At 40.8% G+C, this 24,820-nt stretch overlaps 1 protein-coding gene across 1 annotated transcript in view; it reads right to left on the bottom strand.

The window, feature by feature from the left end:
• The window catches only part of LOC148899384 (transmembrane protein 132D), a 35,673-nt gene extending 12,639 nt beyond the window's left edge, over nt 1-23,034 (bottom strand). The window contains exons 1-3 of the mRNA XM_088994600.1: nt 22,466-23,034; nt 12,962-13,841; nt 6,866-7,003 (exon numbers count right to left, since the gene is read on the bottom strand). Of these exons, the coding sequence (XP_088850726.1) occupies nt 6,866-7,003; nt 12,962-13,841; nt 22,466-22,538 (1,091 nt within the window). The 5' untranslated portion in view covers nt 22,539-23,034. The remainder of the gene's footprint in view (nt 1-6,865; nt 7,004-12,961; nt 13,842-22,465) is intronic.
• Between the last annotated feature and the right edge of the window lie 1,786 nt (nt 23,035-24,820).

Genomic DNA, 24,820 nt, shown 5'->3' with positions numbered 1-24,820 from the left:
TATTTTATATACACGTCCTAAAACATCCAACGTTATTTCATTTGTACTTATTTTTATATGTTAGTTTAGTCTATATATGTATGTAGTTTATAACCTTAAACTATCTTATTTCAGTCTAATATCATGTTTCACCCTTTATCTCGTATCTGATAGGTTCCTTTGAAATGATGTAATTCCTGTGGTCTATATAAGCTGCTGGAGACGGCTGTTCTCCCCTTTGGCCCTCTCTCCTCCTGTTGTGAAGAGAATGTATCTTTCTCTGCTGCCCAAGAAATAAATAATCTTTTTGTACATCACCTTGCTTCCTACTGATTAAACATCATGACAACACCAGCGAAGAACAGAACCAACAGAAGATTTACTTTTACCCATCAATTACGTTTGTCCAAATGTAAAGACTTTGAAAACATTTACCTTATGTTCATATACCAAAAGCCATGCAAATGCATTATACGGTTGTTTTTTGTGGAGGAATGATCACTTCAATTCCGACTTGAAATAATTATTATGGGGCTAGGTCAGACATGGGCAAACTACGGCCCGCGGGCCACATACGGCCCGTTTGGCTTTTTAATCCGGCCCGCCGAATTTGCCCAAATTATAGTTCAAACAGTGTCTAAAACTCATGACAAAAAGTTAGCGAACAACAGGGCAGATAACTGAAAAGTTGCCTGCACCATTTTTCACAACTTGAAGCACACTGAGACAACTAATCACATTAAAAAAAGGTTTTTTTTTTTAATCAAGAATGCACCTACTACAAATGCTACCTTGCTTAATTGACGGTCATGTGCATGGCTGTAGATTTTGCTGCAGTAGTCGATTGTCATTGTAGCGCACAATGCAACGTTTGCATTGCTTCCTACGAGCCACTAAGCCCCTTTCATAAGTCTCACGTACACGTTACAGTCACGGTTTAATGTAAATTTATGTTTTGTAGCGTCACATATGTTGTTAGCTTCTTTTGAATCTTTCTTTCCTGGCTGAGGTTCTGTGCATCTATTTTGGAAAAATGACATGCAATTGCACGACTTTATAACGCTTGCGAAAGTCCGGAAGAAAGAAGCAGGCTTCTGATTGGCTGCCGTGCCGAGCATGCAAATTTCAACTGCAGGTCGTCGATGTTTGTGTGCTCGGCGACGGTACACGTGCATTGTTTGCGCGTGAAGGCGAGGGCGTCAGTGAGGAGTTTGTTGAGCGCGCGGTCAGGACAAACCATCTATGATTTGGCGGAATTTAACACAAGTAGGTATTATTGAGCTTGAATATTTCGTTGTGTAATAATATGTTTTGAATGTTGAAAGTGATTCCATTTTTCAATAAATGTTGATTTCTTTAACTTTGCCCCTTCGATGGAAACTTATTAAAAACAGACGCAATCTTGATAAATCACAGTGCATATGTTATTTTAATCTATTTCCATTTCCTCCTCCAAGTATCTGCGAAAAAGTATGTAAACGCCATATTCCTTGAGACAAATTTATTAACTGATCAGGGATATTTTTCACATTTGAAAGACAGTTAATAAATTGGGTTGTCGTGTTCTTACTGTGCTATGAGGTTTGTACATACGACATTTAAAGGACAACCGGCACCATTTTTTGTTTTCGTTTCCCACTGACATCAGAAAAACGTTTTATAGCATCTAAAATACCCAAATCAGGCAGGCTGATATTTTTAGTTAAATGAAAAACACCAATAAAAAATGACTTCAAAATGAATCCGGAAATGGTCAGTTTCAGAAGGTCCCACCCCCCTGTTCGTGACGTCACGCCAAGACGTCTTGCCTTTGATCGAGAATCAAAACAATGGCTTCAGATTCGGAGAAGATGTTTTCTTGTTACTCATCCAGTTATGAATATGATTCAAATAGTCCTGAAGAGGAAAGCATAAATGTTTGCAATTGATTCAAGGAGTACTCCCATATCAATTCGAGCCGTCAATGACAGCAATGTAGCACCCAGAAAATGCAGAAGATTGCGCCCAAGCTCCGTTGGAAATGGGTTGATTTGTCCGCTGGGAATTTGTGTCAGCGAATATCAAATAGTTGTCTTGGTGCAACACACAACGATTCACCATCGCGTTATTTATGTGTTTTCTTTCTAATTTCACCATCAACACGGATCAACACGAAGTTTTCAGACCAAACAAAGTACCCAAAATGCATTGTATGTCGCTTTCTCGGTCAGGGGCGGTCCAAACGTGACGTCACATGGGGATCGTCATCAACTCGAAAACAAGACTTCATGAATATTCAGCGCAAGTCTTAAAACGTAAACTATAGCTATATGCTGTGGAATCTTTGGAAAATACGCTCAGTCGAAATCATTTGAAGTGATTTTATAAATTATGGACATAACTTGTTCCGAGTATTTCCGGCCCAAACACTCCCTCCAAATGCTCCTGGCCCGGCCCCTCTGTCAAATTTTAGAACCCAATGCGGCCCGCGAGTCAAAAAGTTTGCCCACCCCTGGGCTAGGTGGACACTTGAAAAAGCTTTTATCCAGCAATTTATTAATCCCAACTAGCTCCAACCCTATAATTGTTCATACAAATTCCTATTTAGTAAACACATTAGACCCAGGGCATTGTTGTTTTAACCAAACTAACTCTTGAGGGACTGGCCACCAGCCTCCTTTAGAGTAACAATATGAGAAACACCAGATCATGTGTTAATCCTCCATTAGTTCCAAACTCGATAACAACTGCAAAGCTTTGCATCCCCTTCCCACTATGTGATAGATTTCATGTGCTTCTCGTAAAGTAAAAACAGGGTCTTACAATAATTGAGTAATCTCAACATATTGCATTCAGACTGGGTATTAAAAGATAATGTAATTCTAATGAAGTATCAAAACGGGAAAAGCTATTGACTTGACATAAGCATGATTCCATCCCTTTAAGTATGCATTAACACAGATGTGGATGAAATGGGATTGAGGATACTACATTCATGTTCTTTGAGCTTTCTGGGCAAAGTTGTTTATGGTCTGTGAGTAGTTGTCTGTAACAATAACCTCAAACTACTGAGATGCAGGTTAAATCAGCTTTAAATGCAAGCATACAGCAAACGTGTTTAAAAACAGAAACTCAAGGGAATTCCATCTGTGGCATGAGTGACTGTGGATGGACACTGCAAGGGATTTGTTGGGTTTCATGTCAGGATTAGTCATCATGAAATACATGTTCAAACTTAACGAAGTTGTGGTACAAATGTTTTTATCCATGCTCAGTGGGGAGAACAAACCAATGTGGTCAAATAAGCAGATAATATCCGTAAAAGCATGATGTATCTATTGTGGTATGGCCTGAAAAAAATGTTTCACAAATATGCAGGAAAAAGATTTCCTGACATAATTGCGCCCTTTTATAATGATTTGAATGTGAAAAATAACCACAAAATCCAATTAATTCTTTTGGCTTCCTGTACAATTTGTCTTTTCCTTAAAGGACAACCAACACATTTTTTGCGTTGGTTTTTGGCGTTCCAGATGTGACGCCACGTCAGGCATCGTCATCAACTCGAAAACATGACTTCCTGAATATTCAGCGCGAGTCTTAAAATGTAAAATATAGCTATATGCGGTGGAATCTTTGTAAAATGCGATCAGTAGAAGTCATTTGAAGTGATTTTCCAAATTATAGACACAACTTGTCCGGAGGTGTCCTTTCAGTAAAATGTCTCTGACTGGTCGTATCGGCCCTAAGGGGGCCTTAGGGCCGATACGACCAGTCAGACTTTAGTTCGCTGACGAAGCCTCTTGGATAGGAGGCGAAACATCCGAAACCTTCAAATTTGTACAGATGACGGCTGAAGAAACCTCATCGATGGACCACTCCTGTACGACTGAGAGCTTACACAGACAATCACCTCATAAAGAATGGTTTTATACAAAATGATGCTGATCACTGTGTTTACTGGAGAGAATCCGAAAATGAAAAGGTCATTTTGTTAGTGGGTGGATGACTTAATCATCACAGCGAGTAACGATACCCTACTCTGTGAAGTAAAAGAAATGTGAAAAAGAAGGTTTAAAATGAAAGATATGGGTCCACTTCGACACTTCCTAGGTATCGATTTTAAACAACGTAAAGGAGAGATCAAAAGAAACACATTGAGTGTCACGGTTTTGCAAGGTGGTGATGGCGGGTGCGGATCCCAAAAAGCAGGCAGGAGGGGGCAGGAGGTTGTTTGACAAATTGTATTAAAATAAAGGTCAGCAGGAACAAAATGTAAAACATCAAAATCATCTGAACAGAAAAAATACAAAGTATCAAAAGAAAACCAAGTGTAAAAGTCCGCCAAGGTTAAACAAACACATGCACAGCATACAATGCATGCGATTGCAGACAAAGCACGCAGCAAACAATGAACCGACACCGGATGGTCGTGCCGGGTGTCCTTTTAAGTGGCAGTGATTAAAACGACCAGCACCTGCGAGGCTGCAGGCAGGGCTGACGTCGCTACCCGTTGGTCGCCAATCTGATCGGGATGACCAGCACCTGTGCAGGTGCAGGCGGGGCCGACAGCGCCCCCCGTTGGTCGCCAACCAGATCATGACATTGAGAGAATGTTGAGAACATTTGGAATGGCTGAGTGCAAAGTAAGAAGCACCCCTTGTGAACAGAAATTGGACTTGGTGAAATTGTCAACTCATCAGGGTACAGAGAGATAGTGGGCAGCCTAATATACATAATGACATGTGCCAGACCTGATTTAAGATGGGTTGTTAGCAAACTCTCACAACACCTAGCTGAACCAAAACAGCAGCATTGGACTGCAGTTAAACATTTACTAAAATATTTAAAAGGTACTACAGCTCAAGAGGTTAATTTCCGAAAACTTGAAGGGAAGTTAAGACTAGAAGGATATAGTGACGCTGACTGGGCTGCCGATATAAATGACAGGACGAGCACAACCGGATATTGTTTTAGCCTAACTAAGGAAGGTCCAGCTATATCATGGAAAAGTAGAAAACAGCCAACTGTGGCGCTATCAACTTGTGAAGCAGAGTACATTGGCACTGGCGGACACAACTCAAGAAAGCGTGTACTTTGTCCAATTATTAAAAGGGATAGACAGCAGTAACCGCCATGTACCAGTAAAAATATATGAGGACAATCAGGGGGCAATAGCTTTGTCCAAAAACCCAGTGTGTAGGCAAAGAAGTAAACACGTAGATATTAAATATCACTTTGTACGGTCTGTGCACACTGAGGGGAAAATATCTATAAAATATTGTCTGACAGAAAACATGGTTGCAGATGTTTTTACTAAGGCGGTGACAAAAGTGAAACTTGAATGATTCAAGAGATATTTGTTTGGAGAAATGTAAATATTTTGAAGCTTGCAAAGTGTTGTAAATATGTCGAATGTTTTTATTTTTACAACAATGTATTTCTTGTTTCGATATTCTTTGTGTTTTTCTTTTTGTTTGCTGCATGAAATTGTGAACATGTCTTTGAATGGGAGTGTTGAGCGTGCGTGTGTGTATGTGTGTGTGATGCAAAGACACGATTGAGGAAATTTCATGATTGATATCACCTGCGAAACGAGCTGATCATGTGATACCCGGAAATTGTGAAGCCTTTTTAAGCGCATGCGCAGAATAAAATGTTTGTCAAGTTCCCAGACCAATGATTGACACTGCTGTGCATCATTTTTCTCGTGAGTACTTTCAATCGCGAAGAAAAGTTACCATTTTGGTTACTGTTAAAACGCTGAGACTGCTGTCAGAAAGACTAGCGCAACAGAACGGAACCCGGTCGTAACCCGGATGTAACCTGTATATGTTCCTGCTTCTTTACGACAACATCCGAACATCTACATTACAGTAAATAATTTGTATCGGTGGTAGGTCAGGGGAAGGGTCAACGCCAACTGACTTTTTTTCTTAAACTGTGAGGAGCATTTCCTCATGCTGTTGGAATTGAAATGGCACAGCAATTTTGGTCCAAAATTTAAGAGGCGTTCAGAGAACATCTTTGGAAAAAAGACACAAAATGTCATCTGGCCGCTGCCCGACAGAAATCCTTTTCAAATACTGTAGTTTGGATGCCTGTGCAAGAACTATAGCCCAATCCTTCACTCATACACTGCCAGACGATGTGCAAAAATGAATCCACTCCAGTGCTAGGGTTTTTGTTATTTTTACTAAAATTCCAGGATCCACAGATTATTGAGTTTTAGGACTACATTTTTAATCCAGCGTAACAAACCTTAGACAGACTTCTTTCATCAGAAAGAACGAGTTAATTCCTAAATTCTATGGGTCTGGAGTAAAATAAGGTGCATATGGGGGTGGCTGTACAAAAGGCAAATGCTGCCCCCTCGCGGGAGGGAAAAACATTGCCAGAGGTCTGACCAGTGCTTTATTGGCACCACCCCCACAAAAAAAAAAACCGAACAAATTAGGGAATGGTGGTCCACGTCATATTTTGAATTCCCAAATAAATGTGGGAATGGCACTGAATGAGTTAATTTTTATTTATGTATATTTTTATGATGTGCCTCCAGTATGATTTGAGGATTAATTTGGCAGCGTTTTGAAAGAAGTAGCTATATTTACACTGCATCACCTATAGCCAGCGTGTGCATCTAGACTACAAGGGATCCCCTCCTGGGACACAGTATGAATGTTCTCTTGTCAGGTAAGAGGGGTGGTTTGTCTCTTCCTTCACAGTTGCCAACAAACAAACAGTGATGCGCCGCAAGAGCTACATAAGAACTGCTTTTATGTCCGACACAGCGATTCCCCCATTCCCTTTGGACTCGCGAAGTGTTGTTTATTTAGGCAACTGAAATTTTAACTCGTGAAGCAGCTCATAGATATTCAAGCGGAAGATAAAAAATAGACAGACTTACCTTTTTCCGGGTATGGGATCCTTTCTCTCACAAATAACAGAGATGGCTTCACCTGCAGCTGTATCCAGTGTGATTTCCCACAATAAAGAGTTACTTGGTGTTGCTGTACGAAAGGTCACACCGTTCTTTACTGTTGCTCTGTAAAAATAAAAAATAAAAAATGGAAAATTTAAGGATGTGGGGAATAAAAATATCACCTGTCGCCAGTTGGCGAAATACAGGGAAAAAACTGACCACTTGGACTTTGTTTTCACATTAAATTAACTATTTTATCAATGCCATAAGCAACATTTACAGTTATGTGACATTTGGAGCGGATAAAGCAATGATCCTTTCGAAGAGTATGTACCTTATACCCTTTACTTTCTGCAAAAAAATATATCCTCACAATGCAAGTTATAGCAAGAGATATTCTTCCAATGTTACAATCAAGATACTGTAATGCCAAAGGGTGCATGCCCAAAAGAATCCATGACAACAACACAACGATACTATGCTTTTGTTGACAAAGCCAACAACACAACGATACATTAACAACCAAAAGACACAGTAACATTCACTCCAACTGCCAGTCCGTAGCGTGTATATTTTTCTTGGCTTTCATCACCATGCCAGGCTGCATGGTTTATGCCTGAATCTTTCAGATAATTACTAAGTGCTGATCGCTCGGTGACTCTCTAAGGGAGTGTAAGCTACGTTAAGAGCCCCAGCAATTACGGTTCAAGTATGGCTGTAACAACCTCAGAAAAAGGAGAGATTGCTCCTTGACAACACAATGTAACCTGAAGATGTACTCGTGCTAAGTTTCTGTGCACATTTGCGTGATTGTGTGTCTGTGAATGTGTGTGTGTGTGTGTGTGTGTGTGTGTGTGTGTGTGTGTGTGTGTGTGTGTGTGTGTGTGTGTGTGTGTGTGTGTGTGTGTGTGTGTGTGTGTGTGACATCATCTGCAATGCAGTAAGCATTCTAGGGGAGGTCTGAAATGACAAATAATCTTGGCATGCAGGCATCTGCTGTATTATCATGCAGTGAAATGACGCTACACGCTTCCATGCACTTCAGGAGAGGTGCAGAGGTTGGCTGGCTAGAAACAAGAACCTGAATATATTTCATATTTGATTTGATAAAAAGGTGATTCAATTGTGAAAAGTAGGGTTTATAAATACTATAGATGGATGGATAGATGGGTGGATGAGTAGGAGGGTAGATGGGTGGATGGATGGATACATGGATAGATGGATAGATGGATATTCCTGAGGAAAGTTCAAACCTCTTAGACATGCCTTCTGAATGCAGTGTGATTAAATATATTCCTCCAAATAAAACTACAAGTGCTGAAGAATGAATAACTCTGTGTCTTTGTATTGTCATATTATTTGTTATTTTTTATTTTTGTTTTTTTGACTTCAAGGTGGCGCCGTGAGAGTGGCTGCCTTTCCAGCAGCTCCTGTGTTTTGTTTTTCTACGTCTTTCTTTCCTTTCCTCTTCCTTTCATAACTTTGCTGCTGTGCTACTTCCGGGTTGAGTGAACGCTGGCGCGAATGGCTGCTGCTGCTCACCGGCCCACACAAAAAAAAGTTCTCATCCCATGACTGTAAAGTGAGTTTTGAAAGGCGCTTAGAAATTAAATGTATTATTATTATTATTCAAATAAACTCTGCCAGACAACTTGTGGTCTGCACAGTCACAGTAGTGGCAGTAAATGTTTCTCACAAGAGTATGGTTTGATCGAGATGTTTGAATAGTGTGGTTGTTGTTTACGTCCTCAATAATAATCAGAATACCTTTATTCGTCCCACAATGGGGAAATTTGCATCACATCCTTGTCATCAATAGTAGTCAAAGCCAAATTAAAATTGTATTTAATTACGGTTTGATTCAAATATTTAAGTCTGTTTATACTGGACAATAATATTTAAGTGGATATTTTAGGGGATATAGTACTGAAAACAGAGCTCTCTCATGTAAGATGACTTACTTTTCCCATCTCGGATCATATTTTGTGTGGTAGCTTTTGAAAAAAATGTTTCCATGCCCTTTTCACATGATGTTAGCCTCAATGTAGTGATAGGACAACCACGGTGGCCAGGCATAGCTGTGTATTAAGCCGAGAGGAGCTGGATTTAACTAATAAAAAAGGACAGCAACAACAAGACTTATCTGCCCGTGTTCCCCCTTAGTCTTTCTCAGGGAAGAATAAAACCCCCAATGATTTGAGAAGGGTTTTTTTACTTTTAAGCAGTGAGGAATAGGAAGCAGTGTCCATGGCGTTGGTTAGTGGGCCCTGAGGAGGCGGCGAGCAAAGGGAGGCACTTGGGCAGGCAAGATGGATGGCTATGGAGACTGAAGCTGACAGTGTGTGAGGAAAACAGCTCTCAGGTGCTGCACCTGCCATCCATCTCACTTCTGACCAGGCAAGGCATGAGTGGCACCTTGTTTCACCTTCGACTTTCTCAAACATAGAATTTGGAAATAGGCGAGTGCATGTGCATTCCCACATACACATTGAAATACACAGAATGTTGCACGCTTTCCACGTCCTGTTGGTGGTTCTTAGCATACATCTATGTTTATCCAATACATATTTTATTAGCAATATTATGTTATTTAAAGGGCAACCGACGTCTCCGGACAAGTTGTGTCCATAATTTGTAAAATGGCTTCAAATGACTTCCACTGTGTGTATTTTACAAAGACTCCACTGCATATAGCTATATTTTACGTTTTAAGACTGATGCTGAATATTACGGAAGTCTTGTTTTTGAGTTGGTGACGAGTCCGTACGTGACGTCACTGAAGGAACGCCCCTGACCGAAAAAAGGACACATTGTAGCAGTCCTTCCATCACATCAATGCTTGTTTGGTCTGAAAACCTCGTGTCGCGCCAGAAGAGGGCGTCCAAGCTCCATATAAGGAATTTATCAGCCTGTGGAAAAAGATACACTGTCATGTCTACAAGAGGTCGTCATTTTCTGCCTCTTTTTGGGTGAGACATTTCCCCCCAATGTTGCCTTAAAATGGCACGGAATAAATTATTTAATCGATTGCAAACATGTATGCTTTCCTCTTCAGAACTATTTGAATCATATTCATAACTGGATGTGTAACAAGAAAGCATATTCTCCGAATCTGAAGCCATTGTTTTGATTCTCCAGCAATGCAAGATGTCTTGGCGTGACGTCACGAACTGGGGGGAGGGGGGCGGACTTTCAGAAAATGCCCAATTCGCAGCTCAATTTTTAGCAGATTTTGAACCCTTTAAGTCATTTTAATTGGTCTTTTGCATTTGAATAAAAATATCATACTGCGTGTTTGGGGTATTTTAGATGCTATAAAACGTTTTTCTGATGTCAGTTAGGAAACAAAAAAGTGACGTCGGTTGTCCAGTAATTTGTTGTGGTGTCAAATTAAATACGACTGAATACAGTATAGACCTCTATGACGAAGGCGGAAGTAGTCGCCGAAACATGTCAGCTATTTGAACACCTACACTGTCTGTAAGTAAAGAATCTGCTTAAAATTAGATATCAAGTAGACAGGATGAACTTAGTACAACGATAGACCTCTATCATTGTGCAAACGCTCTAAAAGCATTTTATCACAGAGGTTGTTTCCAAGATCCTACAGTGGCGGTTTGTAATTATTCTCACATCTCCATAAATTATTTGTTCTTTTCGTCTCTGCTTTTGTGAATGCATCACTGCAGTGCTGCTCGTGTAGACAGTAAAGAACAAATGCAATTATTTATGCAGGCAAATGTCCAGTGTTTAGTCAGTCTGATGGCCAGCTATCAGCACCGTGCTTATCGCACTCATGGAGCAGTTTAAGGGGTTGAGTCCCAGTTTATGCCAACGTCACTGCCAGATGGCAGCTCTACAGTACTATAAATGGTTGTAAAAGCCACATTTGTCACATAGATAAACGATTAGGCTTCCTGCTGGAAGAGATCACTCACACAATGTCGTGCCACTTGATCATACGACAATAATGCTGCGCTTTAAATAAAGCAGGACAGAACAAACAGGACAAAATATATGCTCACACAAAGAAGAAGACCAAAAGTGCTTAATGATAAGGAACTGATGTGATGTGATTGTTTGGGGTTTTTTTTGTGAGCTAAAACGAATGAATCAATACATGTTGGAATTCTCAATTGAATCTAGTGAGAGACTGAACCGATATTTAGCAAGTGCAGGTGAAGATGTGTAAATAATCCATGAGTGCTCTCTTGTCCTGTCACCTACTCATCTCTCCTGAGTCATGTGATCATACAGACATGGCGTTACGCAGATTTACCTTTAACAGCAAAGATTCTGACCCTTGTCCAGAAACCAACATGAAGAGCCTTTGGGACTGTCTATGGTCTCACCAAAAATATAGAAATTGATATTAGCTCTTCATTCCTCATGCCAGTTTTCTTAAGTAACTCACAAGCAAAGACAATACTTTTTAGGCAGCCTCACATGATCTTAATGTTTATGCAAAACAAAACAGTAAAAGGAAACAAATCAGTTACTATACATCCATCAATTAATTGATCCACTTTATCCGGGTGGTGTTGGATCTTATCTCAGGTGTCATTGGGCAGTAGGCGGGGGACACCGTGAATTGGCTGCCAGCCAATCACAGGGCACACAGAAACGAACAACTACCGCACTTACACTTACACCTTTGGACAATTTAGTGTTCCATGTACCATGCATGTTTTTGGAATGTGGGAGGAAATTAGGAGTACCCCACGAAAACATGCAAACTCCATACAAGAAGGCTGTAGCTGAAACCTCTGCAATGTGATGTCGATATGGTAATCACCCAACTACCGGTTTGCCCAAATCAGTTCCTAAAACATAAAAATTCATTTGACACCACCTGACTGATCGTTATTTGCTTAAACATGCAGAAGCTGTTTAGAAGGACAATAGAAATGCCTTAGCGAGTTAGTGTGGGTGACTTACAGTGTGATTTCCTTTGATAACTGATGACAAAAGGCATTATATTGTCAATGATAATGTTGCGCTCTTGGGCATTTAAGATAAAACTGATACATCTTTAAGGAATATCATTGTCATGTCAACTTTAAAAATTTGACTAACTCATGGAAGTATCATCTACCAGCACCATATTTTGTGATGGTTGGACATGATGACAATTTGTAAATTGCGTCTACACTGCACATATTTAGACACAAATAGCCAGCAGTCAATTTATATTCACATCAAATTGGCAAACAGTAGATTAGGTCAACAGATCTAGATCAACGTTACTACACCTCCAATACAGATTACCTAACAGCAAAAACAATGTGATCAACGGACAGTTCGGACGGCGGAAAAAATCATTGGTACCGCCCTACCCACTCTCGAGGACTTGCACAGTGCAAGAATCCAAACTACGGTGCGGAAAGCCATACTGGACCCTCCGCACCCTGCCCACCACCTTTTCCAGATACTCCCCTCAGGCAGGCGCTACCGATCCATGTGCGCCAAATCCAGCAGACATTTAAACAGCTTCTTCCCCCAAGCCATTAACTCTTTGAACAGTAGCCCAAATTGAACTGTATAGTGCCTCTTTGCAATTTTTTGATGATGATACTAGTGCAGCGTGTTCGACCGGAAACAAATTCCTTGTGTGTTCTACATACTTGGCAATAAAGATGATTCTGATTCTGATCTCACAACTCCTCATTTGGTGGTGCATTTCCCAAAGAGAAATTATTCTTTATTTAATTATTCTTCCAGCAGAAGTTTAAGGTCACAACATTAAACACTAAACATTTCAGCCCTTCATATCATCAAGCGCAGTAAATTAAAACATTAATTCCTGATATATTTAATTTAGGTTTTTTTTTACGTCGAATTATTCACCACTTCTCCAGGAAAGAATCTAGGTCTTTCCAAGAAATGCCTAATTTCATTTCCTGTAATATGCCAAAGTTTGAAAGCCCTCTTAGGCTCATAGATGAGTGGACATAACTGGCTCGCTTTTTATATGAATAGTAAATGAGCTTTTGACGTTTGTCGAATCAACTGGGCTCTGAATGACGTCATCCAGATAAGCACTGACTGATCTTGGAAGGATACCGAGAATCACGGTTTTACCTCAGAGTGAAGTTAGTCAGTTGAGCAGAACTGGCCACGAGGATGTAGAAGGTTGCGATGTCGCTCTTCTTCAGTGGTTTGGAGGATGTCCGTATGACGATGGAATCACCAAGTTTGAGTCGAGATAGTGTGGCCATTCCTTTGGGCACCTGCAGGAGACGCACACTGCCAATCCTCTGCATGGGCGTGACGGGGACATATTCCCCTGGTTGCTGTTGCGAGCTTCCCCAAAGAGTCCCTTCTTGCGTGTTACACTTCCCACTGACTTTGGGCCGTGCCCGGTAGTAGAGCTCTACAACATTCCCAGCTGATGCGGCCTGTTTCTCCCTGGTGGTGCTTTCTGACCCCTGACCAAACCAGCTAGGCAAAGGTAGTAGCTCTGTCACGCAAGTTCCCCTCTCACCTCCCATGGCACAAGAACACCTCACCTCCTGAGTTTGCCAGAAACCATAGACTGTTACACATGGTAGCTCATCCTCAGCTCCTTCCCCCCTGTTCCAGTCCCTTCCTGCCACGTAGAAGAGCACCCGTACTTTGGGCTTGGTAGAGAAGACCCGAGGTGTTAGCACAAAGGCCTGAATTTTCCAGTTGAAGGTAAAGGCGTCAGGGGCATTGAAGAGCTTCACAGAGTGAACCAGATCCAGAGGCACGAGCTGCTCTGTGGACATCGGGCCATAGCTTGCGTTGAGAGACGGCTGGCGGACTCCTCTCAAAATAACAAAGGGCTGCGTGTTACTTTGCATGCTGAAATTTCTCATTAAGTCTTGCCCTGCTTCTTTCAAGAAGAGGAAATCAGCATCCTGAACCTCATAGTTGACTGGCAAGAAGATGGGGAAAGGCACTGTACTCTTTGTATCAGTCAGGTCCTTATTGTTGGAGTCTACAAGGTAAAGGAAAAAAAGACATCTATTATCCATCACGTCTTACCATTAAAAAAAAGAACATCTCTTCTAGTTCACAAAGGGTACTGTCAGGAGTTAAGTACAGTGTATTGCAAATCCATATATAACCTATAATGATGCTAATGTTAAAATAGGGGATAAGAAATGCAATATTGTCAAAATTGCCTTTTCATGTCTTGAAATATAAAATTAATGCTCAAACAAATAAAAAAGACAATAATAATGTTTTGTTGGGTTCACGCACCAGAATTGCACAGGATCCCTGACCAAGAAAACAGAGGAAGCACTTAACATTACTGATATCACAAAAGGCTACTCAAACTAATTCTGTTTGAATGCCATTTTTCAAATACACCAAAAGATGTTTACTTAATGCCGACATTGTTTCCATCATGTGAGTTTGTTTGCCTTCATTTTCCATAATTGTTTCTTCTCCATTGCCCGAGTTTCCTCACACTCCCACACACACGCGCACACACACACACACACACACACACACACACACACACACACACACACACACACACACACACACACACACACACACACACACACACAGGCATACGCGTGCGCGCGCACAAATTCACACACACACAAAGAGCAAGCAGAACATGTACGTGTGTACATAACCAATCGTGCGATCGGGGTTTGGGAGGGGACAGTGAGGCAGGGGGCTAGTTGAAGGTGGAAGCCGATACAGCTGCTCATAGATGAAGTTCGCCATCATAAAGCAGGATTAAAAGAGCTTTTCAGATTCAGTTAGCGGGCTGTGAATAGCCAGCAGATCAAAAACAAGCCATATTGTGTGAAGGCCAAGCTCACGTGTGAAGAGGAATGATACTTTGGCAATACGTCTGTGTAAGCTCTCAGTCGTACAGGAGTGGTCCATCGATGAGAAGGTTTCTTCAGCCGTCATCTGTACAAATTTGAAGGTTTCGGACGTTTCGCCCTCTATCCAAGAGGCTTCGTCAGCGAACTAAAGTCTGACTGGTCGTATCGGCCCTATTTATATATCCCTAATGTCCAGGCATGGCGGCGCCGGACACAGCTATGATAGGTCCCTACTCTCAGGTTGGGGGGAGCAGAGGACCCCTCCCTGTGGCCCCACTGATTGTTCCTACATTCCTGACTAACGACTGGCCTATTACCCCCACTCCCACCGGTATCACCTCATCAGCATTACGAATGTTGCCTAACCTGTTTTGCCTAAGCAGGCTATTGTATGAACGATCCAAATTGAACCTCACCCCACCAGACCGGTTTAAAGAAGGATTTTGTTGTTTTATAAGAATCGCTTCTTTTACCCCCCTTTCAAACCATCTATGTTCTTTCGCTAATATATTAACCTCATTGTCGTCAAATGAGTGGTTGCTAGCTTTTAGGTGCAAATGTACTGCCGATTGAGGCCCACTTGTATTATCCCTGCGATGTTGATAAAGTCTTTTTTTGAGAATTTGTTGAGTCTCCCCAATGTACTGCTCTTTACAATTTTCATTCTTACAATGTATGGAATAAACCACATTACTTTGTTTTTCATTTGGTGGCCTATCTTTTGAATGCACTAATTTTTGCCTTAACGTGTTAATCGGTTTGAAATAAGTTGGAATTTTATGTTGCCAAAGGACTCTTTGTAATTTTTCAGAAACTCCTGCAATGTAAGGTACTGCTACTCCTCTCCTTTTTGTATCTTGAGAATTATTGGTTTCATTTCCTATTCTTTCTTTCTGACTATGGCCTGCCAAAAATACATAAAGAAGGGTTCCCCCTCAGACCCATTATTTGTAGCATTGACTCCTCTACATACAATGTAGCCAAATATTTAAAAACTATCTTAGCTCCGTTGGTTGGTAACATTTCTCTGCATGAAAGAACAAAACTTAAACCGGACCACATCTGCCAATTATTGGAAATCTGCCTTAATACTACGTATTTTAAATTTAGGGAGAAATTTTACAAACAAATTCATGGTTGTGCTATGGGCTCACCAGTTTCACCCATAGTGGCTAATCTGTACATGGAAGAGCTGGAGAAACAGGCCCTCACATCCTTCCCGGGGACAAAACCTAGACACTGGTTTAGATATGTGGACGATACTTTTGTCATAATTAAAAAACAAAAAATTCAATCCTTCACATATCACCTCAACTCGGTAGACATCAACATTAAATTTACTCACAAACTGGGTACCCCCAGTGGTCATTTCACAAATGTCAGAACGAAAGAATAGGGAATGAAACCAAAAATTCTGAAGATACAAAAAGGAGAGGAGTCGCAGTACCTTACATTACAGGGCGTTCTGAAAAACTACAAACAGTCCTTTGGCAACATAAAATTCCAACTTATTTCAAACCGATTAACACGTTAAGGCAAAAATTAGTGCGTCCAAAAGATAGGCCACCAAATGAAAAACAAAGTAATGTAGTTTATTCCATACATTGTAAGAATGAAAATGGTAAAGAGCAGTACATTGGGGAGACTCAACAAATTCTCAAAAAAAGACTTAATCAACATCGCAGGGATAATACAAGTGAGCCTCAATCGGCAGTACATTTGCACCTAAAAGCTAGCAACCACTCATTTGACGACAATGAGGTTAAAATCTTAGCGAAAGAACATTGATGGTTTGAAAGGGGGGTAAAAGAAGCGATTCTTATAAAACAACAAAATCCTTCATTAAACCGGTTTGGTGGGGTGAGGTTCAATTTGGATCGTTCATACAATAGCCTGCTTAGGCAAAACAGGTTAGGCAACATTCGTAATGCTGATGAGGTGATACCGGTGGGAGTGGGGGTAATAGGCCAGTCGTTAGTCAGGAATGTAGGAACAATCAGTGGGGCCACAGGGAGGGGTCCTCTGCTCCCCCCAACCTGAGAGTAGGGACCTATCATAGCTGTGTCCAGCGCCGCCATGCCTGGACATTAGGGATATATAAATAGGGCCGATACGACCAGTCAGACTTTAGTTCGCTGACGAAGTCTCTTGGATAGGAGGCGAAATGTCCGAAACCTTCAAATTTGTACAGATGACGGCTGAAGAAACCTTCTCATCGATACTTTGGCAACTGAGCTGATAAAATAGAGTAGATAGCACGACGAGACATATTGTGAATTGCCACACTGGACACAAGAGAGCATCGGGGTCACTGGGTCATTATCACTGTCAAGTGTTGTTGGTGTTCTCATCAGATTCACACAGTTAACATGAAATTGTATTGAATCGATCGTATCTGTGCTATTTTGGTTGTCCAAAAAAATATGTAAAAAAAAAAAAAAAAGCTTCAACTCTCACCTGAGTGGGCTTATCTGTGAATGCAAGAAAGCTCAGCTCGGAAGACACAGGGGTGCCAGTGAGGTTTTAAGACGTTTCCTTCATTTTTGAAGGCTGATTTTGGACTAGGATGTGATGTGCATTCTGGGTGTTGAATGTTGCAATATTGATAATATTGCAATATTTAACATGCACCGAAAGGAATGACAATATCTCAGAGAATTAATTATAACTAAGATACAGTAACTTATGTACAGTATTTGATAGATTTTAAGAGTAATGTGGTGTCGTTGGACAGCAATGTTCGTTTTCGTTTGAATCTGATTGGTTCAAGTCAGATCAAACCATACAATTCCATATGAGTCATATTGCATGTGTTTGCATTACATATGTTGCTCTCGCATTAATGGCAATATTATTTTGGTATATAGTGCCGCCAGCCCTATTTTATACCATTTTTATTGTATGAACAAGATGTGTGTATGTTCCACATGCTGTTCTGCTACCTACTGTGTGCAGTACGTGTTCAAATTACACAAAATCTGTTTTTTTAAATTATTTAAAAGATTGAGTCATTTTGATCACATAATTTTGATAAGGTAGATTCTATTTTCTCAACCATACTGAAGATTTTGCATGTGTCATTGAATTTTGGTCTACAGTGGCATAAGCACTCACTGCAATTATGAACAACGTTCACACTTACAGTTGTGGAAGAATTGGATCTTTTGCACCTAATAGAATAGGGCATGCTTTTTTATACTGTACTCCGAAATCTAAACTTGATGCATATTTTCCAATACGTGGGTAAGTAGTGACAACACGGGATTTTGAGTAAAAACAAATCCATCAAGTATAAATAATAACAAATAAAGGATCTGATATGCGATCTGCTTTTAGCGCTTAAGTGTACTGTGCATTGCCCGTTCTCAGTCTACGTCTCTTCTGATAGAACCAGACTGTTTTTGGTTTATCATTTAGGATACTTTCCTGACTTACTCAATTAAGGACAAAAACACTGGTGTTTACTCTGCAGATTATCATAAAGTGGATGAAGCTTAACTAAGCATTGTATTGCATTGGAAAAACAGTATTAGAGGCAACTCACACCCAAACAAATCATATCTGCTCTGTATTTAAATGTGTTGACTCTAAATGTTGTGCAAGATGCATATGTAGGATGTCGACCTCTGGTAAAACAGCGTGAATGAAAGCTCAGAGCCTGTGTCAAACTCAGTCATCATGCCCCTCCAAGGAAGTTGACATTTCTGGAGTTCATCCGACGTGGTCTTCTCTGGTTTTCATCTCGACTCACCCAAAAAGCCAGCGATGGCGTCTGACAGTTCAACGGGCACGTCAGTGCTGTATGTGTCACCCCATGACAGCCCAGAAGCCTTTAGTTGAGCACAATGGCTTATTTTCCCTGTGATTTTCACCTTGCTGTGTGCAGCGGACACAGCGCAAGGAAACGGAGGAGGAAGCTGAAAACAAGGTTGTCCTGACTTAGCCCAACTGGCCCCACACTGACAGATGTGCAGTTTAATACCAGAGTTGGCAGCATCTCTGGCCAGAGGAATATAAACTGGATCCAGAATGCAGTGCAACAAGGTACTTAGCATGCAACCTTTTCCCTTTACAGCCTGGACATGTCCTTTTGGACTTCACCTATTTTTTTCAGTGCACAGTAATCACAATATTAATCATCAGACCATTTCCAAACTCCCTCTAAAGATGTGTTTACCCTAGTCTGTGTAAGATTCAAAATCCTGATGCCTCTTTACCAATTGGTGTATTTCCGGAACTATAAATCACATTTATTCCCTTTTTTTCCCCTCCGAGATTGGCCGGGGCTTCGACTTTTTCTGTGAAGTGACTTATATGTGTAATGATTAAGACATTATATCATTTCACATGAGAGTGCAAGAGGCTGCTCTAGGCCAGTGTTGACACTTTCCACATTAATGGCAACTGATAAACACAAATGACGATGACTCTGATATAAGCAACATAAAAGCGTACATGCCGCATCCTCTACCACCTGAGCTTACGGAGATCTTTATAAATGACACAGAGGATGACGATTCCACTGGATTTGGCAATTTGGGGTGACACTAATTGTTTGGTAAAATTGTTAGCATGCTTTAATGCGAACCTTTTTTTTCTATACTTATCTGAATAACTCTGAATGTTATGTGAACAGACAGTACCAGGCAGATTCTCAGTTTGTTGTTTATACATCACGTAAACATATCATACATTTATTCAGCCTGTTGGTCTCTTGTTTTATTTTTATTTGACTTTCATTCATTTTTCTTTTTAAACGATGCTTGCTTCTTTATTTTGAATTTAATAGCTGTTGCGACTTGTAGTCTGGAAAATACAGGGTGGAAATTTTGCCATAAGAGCAAACCTCCTCACTTATCTCCGTGCAAGCCCTGCTTTTAGCTGACAAACCTGAGAGCAAATACTTCGCGCCAGCTGCTCTAATTCCTCCTATTTGTCATATTCATAAGATGGGAAGGTTCATCTTTTCCATGGACCAGTCAGAGAACATCAGTGTTTCAATGAATGTCTGATATCCACCTTTGACGTTTTGCACAACATAACCCCAACGACGCCAGGTGTGAAGAATACTCGCTGATACTTCGACCTGGGTTCATCTTTTCCTGATCCCAAATGAACATGTTATATGCATGAAACCAAATGCAGAATTGTGTAAATTTGAACTGCAGCAGACAGGGCAGAAACTGAGCTTCATGTTGTGACTGGATCACACAAATGAGAAGTATAAACATGCAGCCCAGGAAAGAATGAAAATGTATTCAATGATTTGTCTCACAAGATGTATTCAATGATGTGTCTCACAAGTGCATTTGTAAATAGCATCCCATATAAAGCACTATATAAATCGATATTTATTGTATTGTAGTAACAGTAGAAACTAGCCTTTTATTTGATTATACCAATACTTTTTTTCTTGAAGGGAAAAATACAGTATATAATATTAATTTCCGTTTCCTTCTTTACAATCCTTTTTTTTCTTTCGCTTTTCACGAAGCCATTTTCTCATTGCCATAATTCTCCTAGCCTCTAAATCTACAACCTTGAATCAGCATTGGGAATTCTAATGAGCAGTAATGACTTCTAGCATATGTAGCAAACAGCTGGCACTCACAATTTGACTCCCAATTGCATCATCAATGACAAAATAAGAAATATTTGCTTTCAAAGCCAATACGGTAGATGGAGACAAATATGTTTCATGTTGGTAATCAGTCAATCAGTCATTCAATTTTCAATTGCTAAGCAAAAATACTACATTTCTCTTAATAAAGTTTCTATAGAACACAACTATTATGTTATTAATCGAATGTTTCCAGCACATAGCATTTTATTTCAGATCATCCAAACTGAATACAAGCTTGTCAAAACAGTTGGCCATGTGCAGTGGATACCCAGCCGAATCATCATTCATCTTATTATACAATATAACATCTCACTCTCTCTCAGTCTCTATCTCCCTCTTTCACTCTCTCTCTCTCACCCGCTCTCTCTCCCCCTACCCCCCCTCTTCTCTCTCTCCCTCTCTCTCTCTCTCTCTCTCTCTCTCTCTCTCTCTCTCTCTCTCTCTCTCTCTCTCTCTCTCATCGTCCAATCCGTTCTCTTCTCATTTTTTCTCTTCTCTGTCTGCATGCACATTACATACACAAGTGCAAACTTTGAAATCCATAGACTTTCATGCACGATAAATGCAACTGTATCACATCACACAAAGTATGACTGCTTTTTCAGTGACATTGTCAGTTGACTAATAATCATGGCATTGTTTGCAGAAATAGTGAGAGATGTTTCCTTTCATTCATTCCTTTCTAACTATTTGTCTTACTATTCTATTTGAGTGACTTCCGGGTTGAGTGAATGCTGGCGCGTGTGGCTGCTGCTGCTCCTCACCCACAGAAAAACTGATCCTGTGACTGTAAGGTGACCTTGACAGTTTTGAAAGGCGCTTATAAATGAAATGTATTATTATTATTATTATTATTATTATTATTATTATTATTATTATTATTATTATTGAGACTACCTCACATGATAACATAATTGGAAGAAAATATTGGAAACACCTCGAGGTATGAGGGTGTGCAGTTCTATGGAACAGACAACTCAATACACAACAATTAATGTTTTTTTTTTAATTATGTCTCAAAGTCTCAAAAATGTATTTAAAAATCTTAGGTTCATGTAACGTGAGCTGTTCTGTGTTTAAAGTCATTCATAAGGGCTATTGATGTCTATTTATAAAGATGACATGAATTGAAAATACACAATTTTATCTGATTTGTTGTTGCCATAAATTAGGAATCATGAGTTGAATGTCAAGATGCATTCAAAAGAAAAAGATTTCAGAAAGACTTTTCAGGTGAGACAATTATAGTACTGCGGCAGGATACTAGCCCAAATCTTCTTGCATCATCAAACATCTTTTGACGGCCTCATGTACTCCACGTATATCGTATTACAGTACTTGCTTTAGCAGATGCCTTATAAAATCATATATAAGATGATATATATGGTGCCCACACAGCATGCACCCCTGGAGGCTGCGAAGTGAGAAGCTGGAGAAGATAAACAGCAAGGGGGTGGCAGGCCGAGTGGGGTTTAAGCTTCCACGGTGATTGGTCGAGAATGGCGTGCCCAATAAAATCGTTAAAGCTGATTTAAAGGAGAAAAATATGCAATGGTTCCATTTCATTATTTTTGGGCATTATCTCCACACAAATTAACTCAAATCGTAATGTGAAATTATATGATTGCATTACCTTTTGACTTTTGATATTATGTTCATTTTCCCTCTTGTGAAAGTGGCTGAGCCTATGTGCGTGCGAGTGCACGTTATACTTCCCACTGAGAAATGGTGCATTATAGATTAGGCATCGTTTAAGTTGCATTACATTAAATCTTGCGCCCTTTTACGTATTCCTTGCTAAATGTTTCATATGCCATTATAGCTTTTGACACAGTGAAACATGTGTAAGGTCGCTGAAATGTTGTATCACTGCAGAGAGGAGATGCAAGTTTGTGTCACAAATGAGGACATTTATCTATTATTTAGACTGGTAGAGAAAGCGGAGTTTCGGCTTGGATGGCAGATCGCTTCCTCCCCATCACTAGAAAATGTGTACAAAATAGTTTATTCACGCGATTACTGTTAGTTGTCCTTTTGGTGCGTTTTTTGAAACCCGGTTGCTCACTATAGTTTTGGAGTCCTTGTTATGGTTTTTACTCTTTCTGCCCCGAAGTGGTATTTGATCATGTTTGTACAATGCAGCCTTACCTTGGGCGACGACATTTGAAAATGTGGCGAATATAAGGTAGAGGATACTCCAACCAGAGCAGTTACAGTTCATTTTTGCAACCGTCGCTACTCTTTCTTCGACAGAACTTTCCAGCCTTGCCAGTTCGCTCCTGCTTCAGTCAACTATGTTGCATGCGTTTTTATCCATGTCCACATGCGCTGCACTGACTACCATAACACCTGTTGTGATCCGCGTTGCGCAGGTGATGAAGGCACGTCGAGATCCGCTCATCCGCGGTTCCGCTGTGCTTTAAAGTTACGCCTCTCAAATGGCGTTCCTTGAAATATCACACCAAGACTGATGAAATTTTCCGATTGAAAACGAAAGAAAGCAAGAATGTTCCGAGATGATATTAAAACATCGAAACGAAGTTTCCTTCTCCTCGGGTGGTCCAGGTTGATCGGGACTCTGCGGAGTTTCTAGCAGATCACAGCGAGTGCTTGAGCTCAGCCCGGGGCACGAATGTCATCATCGTCTGTCACTGTTCATCAGTCTGGGAAACCACAGTCACTGCGCAGCTGGTCGGATTAACCCTACTTGGCTTGACTTGCAAGCCAATCGTGACGTTGTTCTTGTTTTCTCAAGGGAGATCACACGTTAATGAGGCTTCCCTTCAACCGCTCCACTCCAGCTTCCTTATTGACTCAAATGAAACAGAAATATTAGAAATGCTTTCGAAAAGATATTCAGCGTGTTACTACAGTATTGCACGGATGTTTATTACGTATTCTTTGATGCTTTGCTTACTTTGAAATGAAATTATTTGATTCATTATCAGTTTGTTGATCCCGGAAACGCGAGAAAACAGCTGTGTACGAAAGTAGCACTACGCTAACAGAAATAAGTAAAACGTCATTTTACTTAAAAAAAACACTACTCCTCCTGTAGAGATTGCAGCATTCGGAGAAGAAAATGAAAACAAATGAAATAACTGAATGCGAATTATCTGAGAACAGTAATGGTTATATTTGGCAGTTGTAGAATGCAACAAGTGTCACGAAACTTGAGGGAAACCGGCCGCCACGTGATTGTTATGAGAGATTTTGTTTTGATTGGCTTCATATTTTCTTTTGAAATGATCATACGGTCTTAAAGTATTGATGAAAAGGTTTCTTCAGCCGTACTTATTTGAAGGTGTCGGACGTTTCGCTTCTCATCCAAGTGGCTTTGTCAGTGAACTAAAATGTTGCTGGTAGTTCGCTGACGAAGCCTCTTGGATGAGAAGCGAAACGTCGGACACCTTCAAAGAAGTACCGATGATGGCTGAAGAAACCATTTCATCTGTGGATCACTCCTGTACGACTGAGAGCTTACACAGACTGATCTTAAGGGACAGTGAGACCTCGGCTTACGAATACCTTACCTTACAAACTTTTCGGTTTACGAACGTCAAATTTATGAAAATTAAACCTTGGAATACGCACTACTTTTCGCGATACACACCCACCATGGCTGGCGGAATGATCTTCGGATCTGGCGGAGTGATCTTCGGATCTTCGGCGGAAGCACACGACCGAACAGCGCTCCAGCCGGCGCACCTTTCCACACCCCCTCTCTCTAAATTGACACGTCGATCGCCTCTGGGGAGCTTTTTGCAGATAATTTTACTATTAGGAAATGAATTCAAGATGGTCCCCTAATAATCACCATCGAGGAGAAGAAGGAGATCATTGAGAAACACGAACGAGGTTTGCGTTTGTGGCGTCACATGTGCACACCGCGGCTGTCATGTGAATCTCAGCCTGACACATCTCTCACGCTGTGTGTCACATCCCTGAGAGTAACTTTCCACAACCATTCTACAAATGAAGAGCCCGTTACCGTCCACCATTGCTACCATACATCGCCTAAAAGCTTTTCACAAAGGTGTTATTTAGTCGATGCTTTCACGTGACTAATGACACCGAAATTGTCATGTGCGAGTTGACAGCTGGGGCGGGGCCACCACTCGCGACCTCCGCCAGCCGAAGAAGACACTTCAATTTCATTTCAACAAGTCGCTGTCACCACACCAGTGACATGATTACGAGGCCTCGCGCCTCGCTGTGTCTTGTGCTGGCAAGTTCAAGAGTTTGCTTTTATGAAGACCTGGGGTGATTGTTAGCCGCGATCGCGTAAGTTTGGTGCTTTCCGGGATCGCGAATGTGCTGGACGGATCGCCCCGCCCGACTTCTTTTGTCGCGTTTTATTCCGCGTCCGTGGAATCATCGGACTCGCGCCTTTTGTTGTAATAAATTCTCTTCCAGCACCTACGGGACTCAAAGTGGATGCAGATGACGAGGAGCTTGTTTCTGACCATAATGAGGTCCTCAACACAGAGGATTTGATTTGCC

The sequence above is a fragment of the Hippocampus bargibanti genome, linkage group LG04 (assembly GCF_051943395.1).
Source record: "Hippocampus bargibanti isolate YZ-2025 linkage group LG04, ASM5194339v1, whole genome shotgun sequence".
Lineage (NCBI taxonomy): Eukaryota > Metazoa > Chordata > Actinopteri > Syngnathiformes > Syngnathidae > Hippocampus > Hippocampus bargibanti.
This window is presented reverse-complemented; position numbering and strand designations above follow the sequence as displayed.